The sequence below is a fragment of the Hibiscus syriacus genome, unplaced genomic scaffold (assembly GCF_006381635.1).
Source record: "Hibiscus syriacus cultivar Baekdansim isolate YM2019G1 unplaced genomic scaffold, ASM638163v2 tig00000731_pilon, whole genome shotgun sequence".
Lineage (NCBI taxonomy): Eukaryota > Viridiplantae > Streptophyta > Magnoliopsida > Malvales > Malvaceae > Hibiscus > Hibiscus syriacus.
Window position 1 is genome coordinate 296467 of NW_024061815.1, and position 22061 is coordinate 318527.

The following is a 22061-nucleotide window of genomic DNA, read 5'->3' on the forward strand; positions in this document are numbered from 1 at the left end:
GTTTTGGTGCATTCGGGACCTTTTAAGGTCTAGGAAGTTTGGCAAGAGATTAGAGAGAAACATGATAGGGGTCTTGGGCAGAGCTTGTTTGGATTCCGCTGCATATCCCCAGGTTCGCTATTCTTGACAGGTTACCAACTAAAGATAGGTTGATAAAGTAGGGATAGTGACTGATGGTTCTTTGGTTGTGTGTTCTATAGGAGGTGTGGAGTATGGTTTTGCAGCTACGCCGTTTAACGAGGCAAGTGGAGGAATGGAGCCAGGAATTGTCTTGGGCTGTGGTGAACCTTGAAGGGAAGGTTTTTTTTCTACTTTGCTTAAAATTGTTTAGAGTGCTTGCGTTTATAGAATTTGGAGGGAACGAAACAATAGACTTTGGTGGTGCAAGGAGGAATGTTACGGATTTAATGCATAAAATTAAGGATGATGTTCGGTTGAGGTTGGCGGAAATTTGATCAGAAGGGAAGGGTTAAATATTGATCTTTGTAAAGGTGAAGGTATAGCTTGAATTGATTCTTAGGAGTTTATTATTGTTTGTCAGGTAACTTGTTATCTGTTTGATTGTTTGTAGGTGATGTGTCTTAATTAAGGCAGGATGGATGAGATAAAGTTGTTTCGAATGATATTGTTATTTTGTAACAGTTTTGCTTTTTTTAGGTAATGAAATTATTTATATAAAAAGATAATGATGGAAACATAACCTTTTAAAGTATTAAAAATAAAATGTAAGATTTGATAAAATATAACCACATCGTGTATGTACGTGTGTAGACGGGGAGAGATGAGAAAGGAGAAAGTGGAGACGTGGAGGTATATGGAATAGACAAATTTGGTGCAAAAAGAAAACAAAAGGTTGCAGACGAGGACACCAACCACCATTGTTTCATATCGCATTTGAGGGAGGACAACTGCCAAACTCCTCCCTTTTCCACTTTGTTTCTTTATTGAATAAAAAAGAAACTTCAATTTCGAAGACCATGCTCTCTCGTATGCGTTTGCCTTTGACATGCCTTTCTCCTCCCTTTTTCTCTGTAAGCTTCCTTCCTTTACCTGCGCTTACTTCTACATTTTTATGCTTCAATTTCTTGTATTCAATCTTCAATTCTCCTCTTTTTCTTTTCGGAAATTTTCTATCCCAAGAAATTAAGCCTCCCCCATCTATTGCAGATTCTTTGTTGTTGTTGCTGCTGCTTCTATCGTTGAATCAGGATTTAATCATTTCTATGTATTTAATTTTCTTCCTTAGATCGAACTTGGAAACTCAATTTTAAGTTAATTAATGGCCACATTTATGTAAACATATTGTTGATTTCATCTTCAGTCAATTTTCTGTCCACTAGTATAGAAAGCGTATTATGAAAAGCCTGCTAATTAAGTCAGAAGGTTAGCCTATGTACATAAACGATTGTTGATTATAAAATTAGTGCAATGAGCTTGAGCTGTGGCGAGACTAAGGTACGCATATCTTAATAATGATAGGAGGGGAGCTTGATGTCCAAAAAAACACCATGTTTTTCTACTACAACCCTCCACATCAAGAACATTTCAATTGCCGGTAGATTACTGAAGCTGGGTTTGAATTCATAATATTCTTACTCTAACCAAGTGACCATTCTCATCATATAAACTTGCACATTTGAACCTCGTGTTATGTGGTCCCCTGCTATTGTGTTTGTTTTCTACTTCCGATAGGAGCTCTTAAATGTAACGTTGTGTATGTTCATCTTGCAGCCTTCTACAAGTAGACCTGAGGTGCTTCGAAGTTTTTTGATAGGCAGTTGTTCTTTTAGACTTATACATCGCATAGCATGTTTCCTTCGTCATCATTCCGTAAGTGTGGCTTGCATAATTGTCACCATGTTCTGTAAATGCATTCTTTCAGGTTGCAAATTTCGGAAAAGAAAATATAACATTCTCTCAAGACTCTGTAAAGTTTGTACAGACATCATGTCGGATATCAGTCCCTGGGGTGCCAGTTAGAGAGCCACAAGCACCTACAAACTTTTTGAAAGACAAGAAGATGGTTCCCCAAGCAGATCCTCCCAGTGCTGAAGACGTAAATCACTTGTATCAGCTCATTGATCAAAGGTTATTCTTGTACTTGGTGTTGCATATTGCTTTCTTTTTTAGCCACATAATAAAAGATGTAAATTAATTTGAATGCAATAAATATTTGACAGCTATTTGTATTATGCAGCATCAAGCTCGTGGTATTGACTGGAGCAGGAATTAGCACTGAATGTGGAATTCCTGATTATAGAGGTTCTCTCTCTTGTTCATCTTGTTTTCAGTAGGACTTGTAATGTTATGAACTTTTTTCTTGCAATATCAGTACTTGACATCTAGCGTCAGGCAACTTTCCTCAGGTTCCAGCACATCATAACTTATAGATTGAATTTGATACAAAAGTTTAGCTTAGTAAATTTTTTTTAATATTCTTAGTTTTTCTATAAATGTTTTACGTGTAGGAATAAAAAGCAGGTAAAGAGTTGTAGATCATTAAGTATTTATTCTTTAGTTGTTCTTCAATCTTCAGTTTGCTTCCTCCAAGTGGCATTGCATTATGGGTTTATGGTTGGCAGATGTTCCTGTTGATTGGTCATTCTCTGTTACCTGTTTTTTTTCATGATCTTGATATTTGTAAATTATAATGAATTTCAAATGCTTTTTTTTTTGAAATTATAAAAAAGAAGTATAAGATGATTCTTTTGTGGAACTAATTGAGGAAACAAGAAACACTAGCAAACAGCAATGCAACTTTTTTGCAAGCTTTTGAACCATAACATTTCCAAAATTAAGTTTTGAAATGTTAATGCTTTCAGTCAACTGTTTTTCGCTGCGATCATTTCTTTCTGATTTCTTATCATGCATCAGAAATGAACCAGAAATGCAGGTCCTTGAAAATACCCATTCTTAAGAAAATGAGACAAATTAAAAATCCTCTTTAGAAATCAATAACTAGTAACTCCTATGAAGACCTCCTCGTTTAGTACTGGTATACTTGGTAATTATTTGTTCAGACCTTTACATTTTATTTCCTCTTTGGCTCTGTCACCAGTCTGATAGGTTCTAAACTATACATGGTTCAGATCCTTTCAAGATCGTTCACACCAAAAATTCTATGCAGTTCTGATTTCCCTAGTTTCTTCCATTCCAATGGCCAATGTTTATTTTGTTTCTTATTTATTCTCAATAACAAGTTTCTTTTCTTTTGCAGCCCAAATGGAGCTTATAGTACTGGTTTCAAGCCAATAACCCATCAGGTGATGTGCAGGCATGCTTGTGAGTACTGAACAAATAAACACCAAGAGTCTAGTTAATATGCTAATCGGCTAAAGAATTGAAGAATTTTGATACTTGTTTGCTTAAAAGTAACTTCTGATCTTTCCTTATAATTGATGTCATTACTAAATGCGGAAAACCAAATTTATTGACATGTGTAACGCCCAAGTGAAGAAAACCAAATCTATGCAGTAATTCACTATCAATTGGTTTCTTCAAGTGGTTTTATATAAATGATGCCCGTATTTCAATTTCTAGCTATTTCCAATTTTCTTTTCCCTAGGAGTTTGTATGTTCAACGTGCCCGTAGGAGCTACTGGGCAAGGAGCTATGCTGGCTGGAGCGGTTTACTGCAGCAACCTGGTGCTGCACATTTTGCTTTAGCATCTCTAGAGCAAGCCGGACGAATAAATTTTATGATAACACAGAATGTTGACAGGTAAGAAACTATTTTACTTCATCTCTTATTCACAAGTGTGATGGCTTAAATTACCAAGATTATGTTTCAGGCTGCATCATGGTGCTGGGAGCAACCCACTTGAATTGCATGGGACCGTTTATAGTCTGATTTGCTTAGATTGTGGTTTTTCCTTCTGTCGATATTTATTTCAAGATGAAGTGAAGGTCCTTAATCCAAAGGTTAGTCTTCTAGATTAAATCACCCTTAGCAATGCCATCAATCATCTTATACTCGCTGTCCATGAGTATTGTAATACACTAGAAAGTTTGGGAACTCCGAATAATTGACCTTATATGTATTTTGTTTTTGGATTCCTATCTTAAGTATTGGAAGTTCTGATTAACTGAAGTCATACATTATGTGCTTTCATTTATACTCAATTGATAACATGGTTGACCAAAGTGAGTGACCTGCAAGTTACTCTTTCAATTCTAGTCCATTTTTAACCAAACTATCTAAAGGAACAAATTATAAAACTGATTGAAAGTTTATGGACTGAATGATACTTTATGCTAAGATGCAGGATTCCCAGTGCATTTTATATTTTTTTACTGAGAAATTGAATGCTATTTCCCGTAGAATCCCTTACCCTTTGGTTGTACCTCTGAGTGCAATGCAATTCAACTTTCGTTTCTGGAATAGGCAATGAATTTTTCCTATTTCAGTGGGCAGCAGCAATTGAAAGCTTAGACTATGGAAGCCCTGGTTCAGATAAGAGCTTTGGCATGAAGCAAGACCTGATGGCGACATTGAGATCAACGAGAAATTTTGGGAGGAGATTTCCACATCCCCACTTGCCAGAAATGCAATGGGATCCTAAAACCTGATGTAAGATACTTTCATTGGTTTCATAGTACATTTCTTTATGAATAATTGGCATGTAGAGTGCTTTGAGTGTGATGATGCTTATATTTCCTATTCCCTAAACATCCTGTTTTATTTTTATTTTCAAAAACTTACGGCAGTTATGAATGTAGAACATAATGAATATTCAGTATTTGATTTTAAGCATTAAGAGGTTCAAAATGTGTTTGTAACTTAAAAAGACTTCTTGAAACCATGAATGTAGTCCCAAGCATTCATGGTAATGATGTTTTGTATGACTGTGGCACAAATATCGAGGAATCTAGTATGCTTCAGTTCTTTTAACAATGAAGTTACGTCTATGAGAAGTATGCAATTTTTTAATTAAAAGTAGGTAAGTTTTGTAAAATTTTAAAATGTTCTTTTAGATAAACATCAAAATACAATCAATTCCCTTATTTTGTTAAAATTATTGTTACTTAAAATTATTTTTAGTAATTTTATCAACTAAGTTGGGTGTCATTTAACATTTGATATATGTTAGGAATTGACTCATTCTAACTGAAAAGATTTAGTTTAGATTTTAATTTATTTCTGTTTGCTAGAAATTACTTGATAGCTAAGTTTATTTGATGTAGTAGATATTCTTAATAAGTAGGAAATCTCAGCGAATGAGATTTCTTGGTGATTAATAGTTCTATAAATATGGAACATGGTTTAGCTTTTAGAAGTAAAAGGTAGAGATAGATGTAACAATAGGGGATTTTCTAGGTAAAGATGTTTGTAGCTCTATTTTTGCAAAAGTTGCATGTTATTTGTTATTTTGAGGAGGGTTTTAGTGGGGTGATATTTATCATTTGGGGATCGTGACCGCAGGCTAGTGAGCTCGAATTTATTTTGTCGTGATCTCGTGATGATTATGTCTTCGATCACAAATTCCCAACAATATCTTATCAATCATATCAATCATAGGCTTTATTATTTGTGTAGATATATAGGCTTTAAAACTATTGAGATGAACAAGAAATTATGCCTAGTAGGCAAGTTTCTCGGCGTAGTGTTTTTATAGACAATGGTTTTGTGTTAAATTAAGTTGTTTGCATTAAGATTTTTGGTTTTATCTAGTACAGATAACTGAATTGTAATGTCTAGAGCTTCTTTATCTTTTTGTCATTTTCTTTGTACACATGTGCCTATACTTTTCCTGCCCATACATACTTTTAGGATCTAAAATGCAGCTTGAATGTTCTTTAACTGAAAGGAAAAATGTCCCTTCAACGGATCTTGGTAATTTTGGTGAAGAGGATCATCTTTAGCTGGCTTTAACTTTTATATTTGTGAAAAACCAGAGTAATTCTCTATTATTTTATATTATATAATCAATAGGATTTGTTACATATTTATATACAAGCTATATCACCATCTTAGGAAACTTAAAGTTAAGAAAGAAACTAATTATAGGAAAGATCCTTTAAAAGTTCTATCGAAGAGACTGAGTTGTTGTGTTAGTGATATTATTAGTCACTCTCAGTTTGCTTTTATACCGGGGAGACAGTTGCTGGATTGTGCTTTTATAGCAAACGAAGGGATTGATTACTGGAGGAAAAAAGGGTTAAAAGGGGTTGTCTTCAAAGTAGATTTTCGTAAGGCTTATGATTCCGTGGAATGGCCAATTTTAATCAGAGTAATGTCAGAGATGGGTTTTGGTAAGAGATGGTTGTCGTGGATATCTCAGTGTATTTCAACAGCTTCAATCTCGGTTCTCGTAAATGGGTCTCCATCGGAAGAGTTTCCCATGGCCAAAGGACTTAGGCAAGAGTGCAGTTTATCTGCTACTGTTTAACATTGTAGGCGAGCTGCTTAATTTGATGATATCTAAAGCAGTGGACAGGGGTCTGTTTCAAGGCTTTGTTATTGGGGAATCTGAAAATTCTGTTCGATTGTCACATCTACAATTTGCCGATGACTTGATCATCTCCTGTCAAGCATCTCTCTCCCAGATTAAAAATGTCAAGAGAGGATTGAGGATTTTTAGTGTTATGACAGGGTTGCATCTTAATCTAGCTAAGAGTAAGCTATTTGGTATTAATGTGGAAGAGGAAGTTTTATCAGAATGGGCATCTTCGGTGGGCTGTTCTATTGATTCCCTTCCAACAGATTACTTGGGACTTCCTCTAGGTGCTAAGAAAAACTCAAAAGCCTTATGGGATCCAGTTTTCAAGAATTTTAGTTCCAAACTAGCCGGCTGGAAAGCTAATTGTCTCTCATTGGCTGGCAGGACAGTTTTATTGAAGTCGGTGTTAACATCCCTACCAATATTCTTCTTATCTCTTTTTAGAATGCCTTGTAAAATTGGTAAGAAGCTCAATTCATTAATGGCCAGTTTCCTATGGGGGGATAATGAGGAAAAAAGGAAGATACACTGGGTTAATTGGAAATCAGTCTGCAAGCCTCTAAAATCTGGTGGCCTTGGTGTTCTTGATGTGAACCTATCTAATCGGGCTCTTTTGGGAAAATGGGTGTGGAAGTTCGCCAATGAAAAAATACTTTGTGGAAAAGTGTGTTATGTTGCAGGCACAAGGTAAGTAGTAATTCCATGTCTATTAGCAAGGTTTTTTCGCCCAAATCTTCTTGGATTTGGAGAGGGATTGCCAACAATTTCCTGAAGAGCGACTCGGAGGGTGAACGTATCAGATCAAACTCCAAGTTGAAACTGGGAAATGGAAAGTCTATTGCATTTTGGACGGATTCATGGGCTGATGAGTCTCCTTTAAAAAATCTTTTCCCTAGAATGTATGTGTTGTCTACAAATAAATGGGGTATGGTCGCTGAGTTTGGAAGTTCAGATTCGAACGGTTGGGTGTGGAACATCGAAACCAGAAGGAATTTGTGTGACTGGGAGTTGGATCAGTGGCTGGATTTAATGACAAAACTGAAGGACTTTAAACTGACTGATTCAGTTGAAGACTTTCTTTCTTGGTCTGCAAGCGGGGATGGACTGTTTTCTGTGAAATCTTGTAGAAAGGAACTCGGCAAGGTGTCTAGGGGTCCGATTTATGGGTAAAAGGGGTGTGGCAGGGTTTATCTCCTCCTCGTGTAGAAGTCTTCATGTGGCAGCTAGCTCATCAGAAAGTGGCAGTGAGAGGAGTTGGTGAAAAGAGGTTTGCAGCTAGGGGATGAAATTCTATGTCCGTTTTGTAAAAAACAGGTGGAATCAGTTCAGCATTTATTTATTTCGTGTGATGTTGTTTGGGAACTTTGGAACAAGATAGCAAGCTTTTGGGATATAGCCTTAGTCCTTCCAAAGGATCCACCTTCTTTGCTATGTTCTTGGGGTGAACTGAGGGGAAATCGTTGATTTGGAAATTTATCCCGGGAGTAGTATTTTGGTCGATTTGGAAAGCTAGGAATGCGATGGTGTTCGAAGGTTCCCCCTTGGATAGGATGTCTCAGTTTTTATTGCTAGATTCAGGTTATCTAAATGGTTTCTAGCCAAGTATCCTAAGTTTCCTATTCAGGAGGATGTGCTGATGGTGATCCATCTCTTGCAGATGGTATTAAAGCTCTCAACCTTAACAATTTTCAGGTTTCTCGCTGGATTCCACCCCTATGGATTTTTAAAGATGAATGTCGATGGAGCTGTTAGACTTGATGGCTCAAATGGAGGTATAGGAGGTATTTTGAGAGACTGGAATAGCAACTCCCTTCTGACTTTTTCAGAAAATGTAGGCCAGGGTCCCCCGCCGGTTGCTGAGTTAAAGGCTATTAAGAGAGGCATTGAAATCTATATGTCTTCTTGTTGGGTTAATGTTGGAAGGTTGATTGTGGAAAGTGACTGTAAGTCGACTGTGGAATGGGTCCATACCCCAGCTTTGGCCCCTGTTTTTATCCTCCCATTAGTTAAAGAGATTTCATCTTTTATCTCGGACAGGGTGCACTCAATTAGATTGATTCCAAGGGTGTGTAATGGGGAGGCTGATAGTTTAGCAAAGATGGGAATTGGTTGATGTTTAGTCGATTCCAGTGCGTTGTATCGTTTGAGCTTTAGGTTTTTGGTTGTCTGTTGAGTAGCTTAGTCTGTTTCGTTTTTTCATTATGGTGTTTATGTTAAATCTTATGTAATTTCTGAGGAGTAATAAAGTTTCTAAGGCACTCTTTTCCTCCTTTAATCAAGAAGGAGGTTTTTAAGGAGGCCTGTCATTCTTATCAAAAAAAAATTATAGGAAAGATATAATCCCTTAAAGTAGGGATTGTAACTACAAGAAATATTCACAAAATCCTATTAAGAGCATTCCTAATTTAATCTATTTCCTTGTACGTATATTCTTACACTCCCCAAGCTGAAGAATATACAATGTATAATCCCAGCTTGGATACAAAATTGTCAAATACATGTTTTGATAAGGCCTTTGTAAATATGTCTGTTAACTATCCTTCTGAAGGGATGTAAGATAGAGCAAATATCCCTTTGTTTACTTTCTCTGAAAGGAAGTGCCTATCAATTTCGACATGTTTTGTTCTATCATGTTCAATTGGATTTTTGGCTATCTGAATTGCAAATTGATTGTCACAAAGAGCTTCAAAACTGTCTTCTTGTTTAGGGTATAATTCTTTTAGCAGCTTAAGTATCCAGATTCCTTCACACATTCCCAATGCCAAGGCTCTAAATTCTGCCTCAGCACTACTTCTCGAAACAACTGATTGTTTCTTAATTCTCCAAGTAACAAGGTTTCCCCATACAAATGTGCAATAGCCACTAGTAGATCTCTTTTTTGTAAGTCCCTTGCCTAGCTAGAGTCTGTAAAGACTTTCACAGATCTGTCTTGTGACTTTTTGAACATTAAACCATGTCTAGGAGTTTTCTTCAAGTACTTCAGGATCCTGTTAGCTGCTGCCATGTGTTCTTCATTAAGATTAGCCATGTGTTTACTAATTACATTTACTGAAAAAACTATTTCCGGCCTGGTTAATGACAAGTAGATTAGCTTTCACACTAACCTTTGAAATTTATCTTTATTTGCTAAGAAGCTTGTTGCCTCCTTGTTGAATTTCAGGCTGGCTTCCATTGGTGTATCTGCTGGCTTACACCCTAAAAAACTTACTTCATTGAGTAAGTCAAGAACATACTTTCTTTGGTTGATCACAAGCCCCTCTTTAGATCTTGCAACCTCCATACCTAGGAAGTATCTCAACTTTCCTAAGTCCTTAGTTTCAAATTCCTTGTTTAGGAGTGTTTTTAAACTATTAATTTCCTCGTCATCATCTCCAGTTAGGATTATGTCATCCACGTACACAATTAGGATAGCTTTTCTATTCCTGGAATTTTTCTTGATGAAGACTGTATGATCGGCAAGGGACTGCCTATAGCCATTTCTTAGGATTACTTTGGTGAACCTTTCAAACCAGGCCCTATGGGACTGTTTTAGCCCATATAGGACTTATTAAGCTTGCACACTTTTAGATTTCCTTCAATAGACTCCAAACCAGGTGGTACCTTCATATAGACCTCCTCCTCGAGTTTGCCATTGAGAAAGGCATTTTTAACATCAAGTTGATGTAGTTTCCAGTCATGGTTGACAACAAGACTTAGTAGTACCCGAACTGTATTGAGTTTAGCCACTGGAGCAAAAGTCTCTGTAAAATCTACCCCATAGGTTTGTCTATATCCTTTAGCCACTAGTCTTGCTTTGTATCTCTATACACTGTCATTAGAATTATATTTCACAGCAAAGATCCATTTACAACCAACAGGTTTTTTACCTTGTGGAAGGTCTGTTATAGTTCATGTAGCATCCTTCTCGAGTGCACTGATTTCCTCTTCAACAACCCTTGTCCATTTAGGATCCTTTAATGCTTCATCAATATTTGAGGGGATTTGTTCTTTATTCAAGCTAGCTGTAAAGGCTTAGAAAGAAGACAATAAAGAGTTGTAACCAGCAAATCTTTGAATAGGGCGTTTAGTGCATTGCCTTACTCCTTTTCTAATGGCAATAGGAAAACACTAAGATTAGGAGAAATGAACATACAGTACTCATTTCTTTTTTCTTCCACATTGGCAGCTGGACCTAAATCCAACTCTCGGCAAGTGTCAGATTGTAGAATAGCCTCAGGTATAGTTTTCTTTTTTCTTGTGTAAACCAGAAGCTGCTTAGGAGGTGTAGTTTTGGAAGTATCAGTATGGTTATTAGGAGTAGGTGTAGAAGAATCTGAAGGTATGGATGGAAAAGCGGTAGGTATAGGTAACAAAGGTGGATTTAAAGGTGACAAATCTGAAGGTAGTGAAAAATTAGGAGAGGTTACCTGATGTTGATGATAAGGCTGAAAATCATTCTATGTGTCCCCTTGAATTTCAGCTTTAGGAAAATAGGGGTCCTGCTAAAAAAATGTGAGATCCATAGTGACATAAAATCGTTTAGAAGGTGGATGATAGCATTTATAACCCTTCTTTAGTGAAGAATACCCTATCAGAACGCATTTTAGGGATCTAGGATCGAACTTGGACCTATTAGGAGCAGAATTATGGATAAAAACAATGCAGCCAAAAACTTTAAGAGGTAAAATAGAAAAAATGGCCTTGAATTGGGGGTAGCTCTCCAAGAAAATGGATTGAGGAGTATGGAAATTCAAAACCTTAATAGGCATACGGTTTATCAAATATGTGGTGGTTAACAAGGCCTCTCCCCACAAGTAGGTTGGAACATTGTTGGTGAGGAGAAGAGAACGGGAAACATCAAGAAGGTGTCTATTTTTCCTCTCGGCAATACGATTTTGCTGTGGAGTGTCAACACAAGAACTGATTTGAACTATTCCTTTGGTTTTGAAAAAATCACCCAACGATATAGCAAAGAATTCACTGTCATTATCTGAATGAAAAAGTTGAATTGAAATTGGGTGTCAACTATGGTATAAAATCTCTTAAATATGATAGAAGTTTCAGATTTGTCTCTCATTAAATAAGTCCAAGTTAGCTTACTATGTTCATTGATAAATGTAATGAACCACTTACAACCATTAGCATTCTTCACTCTAGAAGGGCCTCAAATGTCACTATAGATCAAAGAAAAAGGGCGTGAAGGCTTATATTTAGATGGTGAATAGGATGCTTTGGTATGTTTAGCAATAGAACAAATATGACATTTAAACAAATGTGGCTTTTTATTAATAAAAAGAGAAGGATAGAACTTTGCTAGATATTGAAAACTAGGATGGCCTAACCTAAAATGCCATAACAAAACAGTATCAATTTTTTCTAAGGTTGTGAAAGAAGTGGGAGGTGTCTGTTCAAAAGCTGAAGGAGGGCCATTTAGGATATAGATGCCATTGTGCAAGCTAGCATTGCCAATTGTCTTATTCATGTCCAGTGCCTGCAAAGTACAACCAGATTCATTAAAATTGATAGCACAATTTAAATCCTTCGAAAGTTTACTGACAGATATGAGGTTGCAAGCAAGATTAGGTACAAAAAGGACATTATCAAGGAGCAGATTCTTTTGAGAGAGATAGAACCATGTCCATGAATTTGGGAAAGGGAACCATCTGCAGTTTTAATAGCCCTACCAAATTTAGCTGCCTTTGTATTTGAGGAGTTGGAGTGGATGTTTCATTTTGTTTCTGCAGGTTTTTGTTCTCAGTATTATGTAATTTGTGTCTACGCTTTCCAGCTGATAGTGGTTTTTAAGTCTTATGCTTTCTGGGAAGGTTTATTTTGTTGTAAGAGTGGGTAATGTACTTTTCTTCTGTTTAATAAAATTATAGGTGCTCTTTTCCTCCTTTCATTACCCTTCATGTTACTTTCATAACATGGAGGGTAAAAAGGAGGTTTTTATGAGGCCTCATCTTCTATCAAAAAAAAAAATAGCCCTACCAAATGTAGCTGAAAAAGTTTTAAACAATGTCCTGTTATCAGTCATGTGATCTGAAGTCCCGGAGTCAAGAACCCAAGTGGGGTTCAATTGTTGAGAAAGAAGGGTTGTAGGAAAAGTTTTACCTACTAGTTCAGCCATGCCTAGATTACCTGCTCGAGGCCCTGCTAATTGACTAAACATCCTCTGAAGATTTGCAGTTTGTTCCTTGGTGAAAGTAGAAACAATAGTGGCAGAAGCTGAGGTGGATTGAGTTGCTGTAGCCATGAAGCTTCCAGCACTTTTCTTTGGAGTGGTCTGGTTTCTTGAAGTGATCACACCAAGGCTTTCCCTTCTTATTGGAGGATTCATGAAGGTCATCAGAATAATCTGAGGAGGAGGAAGAGGAAGGATTATTGGCCATCGATTAGGATTTAGAATGGTCGAAACCTAATCTGATACCATGTGAGAAATCAAAGTAATTCTCTCTTATTTTATATTATATAATCAATAGGATTTGTTACATATTTATATAGAAGTTATATCTCTGACTTAGGAAACTTTAAGTTAGGAAAGAAACTAATTCTAGGGAAAGATATAATCCCTTAAAGTAAGGGATTGTAACTACAAGAAATATTCACAGAATTCTATTAAGAGCATTCCTAATTTAATCTATTTCCTGGCACGTATATTCCTACGATATTTTCAGATAGTTGCAAGTAGTTTGATATATATATATATATCTTTGTTCTATTATTGTGGTATAGAAATGTTAATTTGTGCATCTTTTGGATTTACCCACAGGCTAACCGATTTAGTTGATATTCATTTTTGAATTATTGCATAGGTATAATATCTATTCCTATGTGAAAATACCTTTCCTTTTCTATTTGATTTACTCTTTTTGATGTGTTCTAATTGTTGGAGGAAGCTACTCTTTAATTTCCCAAATTTTGCTCATATTGGTATTTCGCCTCAGCCGTGTTGCTGTTAGTTTTTGACATTTTGTAATTACACATTTAAAAGAAAATGACGATGAATTTTGTCATGCATTTGGTCCATCTAGTTTGAGACTTATTTGGGTTGAGTAGTTTCTAAATGAAATACGAACACTCTTAATGTTTTTGTTGTTTTTTTAAAAAAAAATCAAGGTTGTCTTCTTTGGTGACAATGTGCCCAAGGAAAGAGCTGATAAGGCCATGGAAGTTGCAGGAGTGTGATGCTTTCCTTGCATTTGGATCATCTTTGATGACCATGTCTGCTTTCCGACTCGTCAGGTATATGTTTTAAGTGATAAATTTTACTTCACAATTCACATCCAAAAGTGTTGATTACCGGTGTTTCTGAAATATTTGGTTCAGTTATAATTACTTAAAGTTTTCTTGCCGCAACCAGTATCAAGTTCGTTATTTTAGTTTCAGGATTCTGAAATAGCAACTTTCCCTTGTTTCAAGTATTTCGAGTTTCAATGGACATTACATGGCTTTACTTATTTCCATGTTTTTGAAAGAGGGTTTGATCTGCAGCTAATGGTATTTGAGTTTGACAGGGCTGCTCACGAGGCAGGTGCCTCCACTGCAATTGTGAATGTCGGCAAGACCCGTGCCGATGATTTTGTATCATTGAAAATAAATGCTCGATTGGGGTAGGTACTGTTTTTGAAGTTTAAACTCTTGCTTAGTTTTGTGCTTTTGATCTTTGCATTTTGTAGTGTCTCATGTTTACTTCTTTTAAATCTTTCCATACTACAGATTTTGCCAAGAGTACTCAACACTGGCTCTCTCAGTATCCCTGCTCTGTGATAAACTGATTAGGGAAGGTAAAGTAACTAAAGCTTATTTTCACCAATTTTTTTTATTAATTATTGATACACATAGTTAGATCAATTTGAGGGACAAAGGATTGTGTTGCTTATATATATATCAAGAATGTTGTAGTATATGTAAGATGATTAATAAATAGATCCAAATATTTCCCCCTCCTATATTGTCATGTTTTGATCCATCATATTTTCATGATAATCAACATCTTAGAATGAATTGGGCTGAAATTCTTGCACGTTCACGGAAGCTAACACATCAAAGAATCATTCTACACGCTTGAATGTAGTTTACAAATTAAAACTAGGAACAATTATGGTCTCTGTTTTTGTAAAATTATTATTGTTGCAAAACAAATATGATTATTAAATAAATAAATTGATTATAAGAAATAAAATAAAATTGCAATATCGTGGTAGAATTACTTTCTTAGACTAATTTTGTCCTAATTATTATAAAATAGATTTCGTCCTAATCACACTAATAGATGTTTTTGTGTGTGTGAAATTGGGAGGAAATATATATATATATATATATATATATATAGGTATAACAAAAAGATAAAAACGTTCGAGGGGCGATTATACACTCATCCAAATCTCTTAATCACTTTCCACATCTCTCAATTATTTGTTCAGTCTCTCAACCACTATTAATATTTATATTACTTATATATCTTGAACATGAGTAAAGTATCCATTCTCCAAATAAATTTTATGATAGATAAATAATTCAATTATGACATATAATAAATTTCCTCCGCAAATGAATTTTGTGGTAAATAAATAATTTGATTTAATTATTTCATTGTAGCTGTAGCTGCAGGTCTATCTCTTTTGGTTTAGAACGATTTTGGGGTTGAATTGATAATTCAACATCTCAGATTGAATTATGCTGAAATGCAGGTTCATTCAACTAAAATCATGAACCAGAACCAAAGCTACAGCATCAAACACTCATTCTACATACATATATTTTACAAATTAAACCTTTTTGTTCTACATGAATAAGAAAATAAGAAAGCAGACTAAGGAACTACCTCCCCATCCACAAAACCTGGGAACAACTGAGGGATTTGCTGCCCCTGTGATTTCATTTCTTTCCATTCTTCCATCCATCGACTAAAGCTCGAATTTTTTGCCAATACATCCTTCGACACCTCCTTATTCTCTATCAAATTCCTTGCATACTCTTCAAACATGTCCATCTTCTGCCACAACTGGTGCCGCTTCATTACATCCCTCTCACTTCTCACATTATCTAGCCACTCCCTGGCTTCTTCTACCTTAGCCCAAAAGCATGAATCTTGTGTCAAGCTCGCGAATTTGCTCCTCTTGTTTTCTTCCTCCATATCGCTTCTCTCCCTCCACCACTTGTCGAAAATCTCATACCTCCTTTGTCGTCCATGCTCGATGTAGTGCCCTTGTTCGATGTGCTTACCGTTTCGGTAATAATCCGCGATGTCCAATGGTTCAACAAGAAGCTTGTAGGATTGAGAAGCGTTTACCCACTTTGCCCTCCTATCAAAATCATGAGGGAGCTTGTTGTTATCCAGCATGTGGATTACACTATCCCAAAACTGAGCAAGCCTATGGCGGTTCATGTTGACTCTAGCCTCTCTTCTTGAGGCCCCCCTAAGCTTGAATAAATCATAATAGCCCATTTGAACATCGGCCTCATCGCAACAAGCTTTGTACCACTCGATTTCAGCTCGAAATGGTACTATCTTCGACAATTTTATCGCTAGATAGGCAGCAGTCAGGCTTGGCTTATCACTGTGATGAGCCATTTGTAGGCATTCCTTGGCCTTTACTGCAACTGGTTCCTTGGCAGTTAGGTCCGAGGACTGCAAGGCCAAAAATACTCCGGCTTCATAGCTAGAATCAGGTATCATCCCTTCTTCATTGAAGTTTCTAGCCTTTAAAAGCTGTTTAGAAACTTTAGCGACGTAATCTCCATACCTGAGATGATCCTCGACGCTATGGCTTGGTGAGCCAGTCGCCAGCATCAGATACATCATCTTAATAACCGATGCAACATTCTCTACACAAATGGCGCCCTCTTGGCAGCAGAAAACATAGCTCCCGAAAGGCCAAAACAAGCTCTCCGATGGGTCTTCAGCTTGTGCTATCAATTCCAAGTCCTTTAAAACACAGTGAAAAAGCGTATCCTTTACATCACTGGGTAGCTGAGAAGAAAGGCCCTCAACAAAAAGGTGTGGAGAAGCCATGCAGCAGTGCCAGAACTGCAGCAGGGATTGTATCCGAGGAATGTGGTTTACAATCTCTGCAAAAAGCAGTCTTGGCATGAGATCATGCTTGGAAACAACATGGCAAAAGTTTCCGCCCCATCGTTGGCGGAGAATCGATCGATGAAACTCTTCGTTTCCGAGCAATGGAGAGCCGAATGTGATGCACAGGACCGACATCGGAGGAGATATGGACATGGGGAGCAGATGACAGAGAAGCCATAGAGCTGAAAGAGAGGCAGTTGTTCCTCCTATGCACTGGCCTGTTATCACAATTGACTTCACTTTTCCCATTAACGCTGCTATCTGCAACACCATATCTAATTAATTAATTTTCTTAATTGGGTCATCTTTCAATAATAAACAAATAGTTAATAGAAAATGCCATGCTGCCATTTTGTAACATTAAAATATAACATCGTGGATGAAAATTTTAAATATAACAACGTCGAAGACTAAATTTACAATGTTTTAAATAAAGAAAATAATTTGAACTTAATAGAAGAACAAATACAGGTGACAGGATTAGACTTAATGGGAACGAAATATTGATAAAGTGGTATGAAAGCGTCTTCAAAGATCTGAAAAGGTAATTCTTTTATAGAACTTATTTCTTTGGCAGAAAGCATGTTGGGTTGGTTTAAGATTAGAGTTGACCCCCAAGTACCCAACCAACCTTGACAAAACCCCAAAACAAAAGAACCCCCAGACATAATTGGGAATGGCATCTGTTCCTAAGAAATTACCGGCATCACTCGGGACCACTGACTCCGTCGATTATACTGATGACTTATTGTATGAATCTGGACTTAAATAGTCCATCTTTAAGACCAAGTAAGTACACCCAAAAAGCTATGGAGATTTTAAAGGAAGATCCCATTATTGACGCGTTAATTAGGGAAAGAAAATGAAAGAGAATTAAAGCCAAAGTATTGAGGGGCCTAAAGATGTCTCATCATTTGATTGTTTACGTTGTAGTTTCACATAGTGAAAGGACCTAGGGTCCATTTGATTTTTAAAAATATAAACTATTTTTATTTTTGTTTTCTTAAAAAATAAAAACGTTTACAAAAACAAGTTTTGTTGTAAAATTAGAAAATAATTTTTAGAAAATAAAAATAAGTGAAAATATAAAAATATAAAAAGATGTTTTCAATATTTTCATTAAAATTATTTTAGAATTTTGAAAAATAAGGAAACATGAGATCTAAATTTTTAACTTAACTAGACGGGTTCAAATCATCTTAACAATAATTTTTTGACTTTATGATATTTTAGATCCTCAAACTTTTGCAAATATGGTCCCTAAGCTTTTTTACACTTAATATAGTCCTTAAAATTTGAACTTTTTTAATAATTTAGTTTTGTAGTATTTTTATGTTTAATGTATTAAATATCTTAATAATTTTTTTTATATTTTATATTTTTAATTTAAATATATTTTAAAATAAAAATTCTTCAAACTTTTTAAAGAAATCAATTGCGAACTTAGCCAAAAAATCAACTAAGTTCATCTACCACATCATCGTCCATCTTACACAAACACAATAATATCATACATTGTCACATTAATATTGTAGATTATCAAGTAAGTTTATAAACTGTCATGTAAGCATCATGACAATCAATGTTTTATATCGTTCTTCAAAAGGTTAGATTAATTTTTTCATGACAACAACCTTTAGGGGCTATACTATTTTTTCCCTAAAATTTTATTAATTTTATTTTTTTTATCATAACTAACATGTTAAATTAATGTAATGATTTTTCTAATAACTATAGCCTAATTTATTTTTTAATAATTATTTATTCATTTTCATTTTTAAAAATTAGATACCAAATAAATTTTACTATTTAATTTTTGGATTCAAGTTTTCATTTATATTAACCAAACTTATTTTTTAAATTTTTAAAAATTGAAAATGAAAACTATTTTCTGAAAACAAAAATAAAAAATAGAAATAAAAAATATTTTCTAGAACCAAACTAACTCTTTTTCTTCTAGAGTTCTTCTCTTGTATTTTTAATTGCATCAAATAAATAAATAGGCTGGTGAGGGAGAAGAAGAAACAAGTTGTCTGACCAAGCTGCCTTTTGGAAATTGATATAAAAATCTCATTCTCTTTCACAATTAAGAGTTCTAATATAAAAATAAATACTATGTTATTTGACTTCTTTGGGGCTTAGACATTGTTACATTTAAGTAATGAAGCTTTCTCAGCCCTCCCCATCATTATTATATTATTATTATATCACCTTCCATTAGCTTCAATCCTCAAAGATGCAACAACTATTTTCCCACTGATATTTTTTGTTCAACTCCATTGATTGTTTTATCGAGTGCTCAATTATGAAGTTTCCCACTTTTAATGCTTGATGGTACCTCCTTTTCCCACTACCCAAAATTGTGGTGTTATTAGTTTAATAACCTCTGAAAATAAATGAATTCATTTATTGGACCAATCCTTCTCGAATAGAATTTTTAGAAAAATATCCTTCAAACTATTCACATAGGATGCGTTCTGCACAAAAAAACGAGGTTCATTAAACACATTTTGTAGAACGCAAGGTTATCTTGTGTGTACAGTTTGTGAGTTATTGGTCTAATAAATGAACTTTTAGGAGTTATTAAACTAATAACGCCCCCAAACTGTACTATTATCATCTGAACCAAACACTGGTCCCTGGTAACTTAGAATCATCATTTTATCTTCATTTCAGCTAGGTTAGTTATAACTGACCAAGGCTCAGCAAGCCAACCCAATTTCATAGTGTATAAGCTTTGGTAATTTCCATATACTCTAATTAAATTACCATGAGTCTCACAATTTTGTTGACCAGATTCCCGAACAATATCTAATTAATCCCCAAAATCTAAAGCACATCTCATATCAATCTTGTAATTGGGTTTTTGCTTGGTTAGATATTAGTTGAATAAAAAACGATTTGGTTTTGTTTAAGTTTCTGGTAACTGAGGTCTGGGTATATGCCTATAGTATACATATATAAAGAATTACAGATCAACGCTAGAATCGATTTGGTTTGTATTGGAATTTAAATAAAAGAAAGAAACAATCAGATGAATTAAATCCTCAGGCATAAAGAAAGGAAACAGAAACGAAATTTTATAATCAATAATTGCAGCGAAAGGCAAAAAAAGAAAGCAAACCTGGATTTGAAGACTCGGAATCGTCGATAAGAAAAGCTTTAACATGCCATGATGCACCTTGATGGGCTCCTCCGCTTCGCTATGTCGATAAAGCTGAGCAAAGAGGCCACCGTCTTCGGCATTCAAAGCCACCAGATTTCTGCAGTTCTGATCCGATCCAGCACTCATTTGTGTCCCGGAAAACGCGATATAAGCCACGCTTCCAATCTGTTGGACCAGGTAAGCCCCCGGGAAGCTGGTGTTCGCTATACTGCATACCCTCCAAGCGTCCTCCAACAATGGCGTCGACGCAAGAAATGTTGCCAGCGTCTCGCTCGTTTCGAAATTGTTTTGGCCGCTTTGATCGCCAATTAATTTCCACAGTTTGGATTTGGTAATAAAGAAATTTCAAGTCAAATTTGGAAATTGTAGTGGAAAATTCAGAGAAATTAAAAAAGTTGGGTTACTTACCGTGAAGCTTCGGTTTCCATATTACGGAAAAGTTGTTTTTGCTTCCTTGGGTTCTCTCTTTCTTGCTTGCCCGGTAGTGCTCAACTAAATATGTTCGTTTCTACAGTAAACTTGCATCGATTCGAATCGAATCAAAGTGATTTATTTTACGGCAAAATATATTATAGGTCACTAAATTATACTCAATTTTCATTTTAGTCATTCAAATTTTGAAAATTATAAAACAGTCATTAAATGATCAAATTGTTCTAAATTACTCATTATAATCATTATTGACAACACGCATATGACATGCAATTATAACTACTTGAATCTGAAACCTCAAGGGAAAACGAATCACTCAATGAATTAACCTTTCTTATTTCACATATGAACCTGAAATTTTAATTGTTTTGATAATTGTCTAGTTTTTTTTTTGTGTCGGATCACCATATGAAAATTTTAAAATATATATTTTTAAGCGATGATATGGAATAATCTTAAAGTATCATGTTGGAATTCAATCTATTATTATTTTTACTATATTAATCATTATAAAATTATATAAATCATACTTTTAGATAATAATAATAATAATAATAATAATAATAATAATAATAATAGTGATTAAATTTATATTAGATATCAATATATAAGAATTTAATATTAAAATGTTAAATAAACGCAATAAAAAACGGAATTCAAATATCAAATTTAGAATGTTTTCAAGTTTCACGAGTAAAAAAGTTAAAAGAAAAATACCAAATTCTGAAATTGATCCCTATTATTTAAAGAAATAACAAAAATTATTGAGGTGGGGGGTTCGAAAGATTGATTCCGGTAAAGGGAATTTTGGTAAGTCAAATTGGGGGTAGAGGCGAATGTGAAAGAGATCCAATGGATACTCTTATTATTTATTCATCGCATCCGAGAGAGATTTGTGGGTCAACTATTGCTGGCTGCTTGTTTATTTATTTTCATCATAGTTGAGCTGATGGGTCCATTCTTAGTTAAGCTAATCAAGTTTTAGTTAAGTTTACATTTGCATTATTAACACGTACTAGTTAGGTTTACATCTACGTTATTAACAAGAATCAAATGATCTAAATAGTTGAGATATTTGTTATTATCTTGTAAAATCTCGAATTCAAAATATGTCAAAAATATAATCATTTATCATCAAATGATTCAGAACATATATTATTCTCTAACTCTAAATATTTTCTTAATCTTAATAGTGTTTTTATGATTAGGACTGAGTTCAACCTCCCATCTCTTTAAAATAATCAATTAAGTTGCCAATTTTCTTTTAAAATTAATTAAAATTTTATGTTACATCTTTATTTATATATAGATTATTACATCAATACATTTAATTATTGTAACTATTGTATAAATTAAATTATTTTAGTGGATAAAAGAATCATTGTTATTCACAGATGTCCGGGTTCGAGCATATCGTATATTAGGAGTGTTTGAATGTTCATTCTTAAATGGTTAAGAGCCTTTTGAACATTTATTACTTTGTAATCACCCTTAATAATCTATCACCTCAATATTGAACTCATTAAGTGACCTCAGTGATAAAAGGTAATGTTGTTCTATATAAAAGACCTGAGTTCGAGCTATTGTGTCTATAAAGCGTGTATGTGTTACCAATTAGTTAAAAATATCTTAAATATGCACTACTTTATAATTATCGTAAACTGTTAAAAAATATTATGTCAATATTATAATAATTAAATGATATTTTTAGTAGGTTTAAAAAAACTCTTCAAGATTTTTACATGCATATATTGACCTTATAAATTTTAAAAATTTATGATTGTTAAAATTTTATAATTTATCTTTTCAAAATTTATTGTCTGTATTTATCATCGTAAAAAATATAATATTGATTGTAATTCAAAAATTTAAAAGCATAACGAACTAAACAATTTCGATGGTAAAGGAAATATTGTTATTTATTGAGGTCCCGAGTTTGAGCACCAGTAATGTTAAGAGTGTA

General features: G+C 34.6%; 1 protein-coding gene and 1 pseudogene across 1 annotated transcript; one reads left to right on the forward strand and one right to left on the reverse strand.

The window, feature by feature from the left end:
- Positions 1-700: 700 nt before the first annotated feature.
- On the forward strand, positions 701-15198 carry LOC120212411 (annotated as a pseudogene).
- LOC120212400 (lipase-like PAD4) lies at positions 15132-20141 on the reverse strand. Its single transcript, XM_039210718.1, has 4 exons — positions 20131-20141; positions 20075-20097; positions 19625-19961; positions 15132-16761 (listed from the first exon to the last, which is right to left on the reverse strand). The coding sequence occupies exons 2-4, from the start codon at positions 20092-20094 to the stop codon at positions 15235-15237; spliced, it is 1884 nt and encodes a 627-aa protein (XP_039066649.1). The 5' UTR covers positions 20095-20097; positions 20131-20141; the 3' UTR covers positions 15132-15234.
- Positions 20142-22061: the final 1920 nt, after the last annotated feature.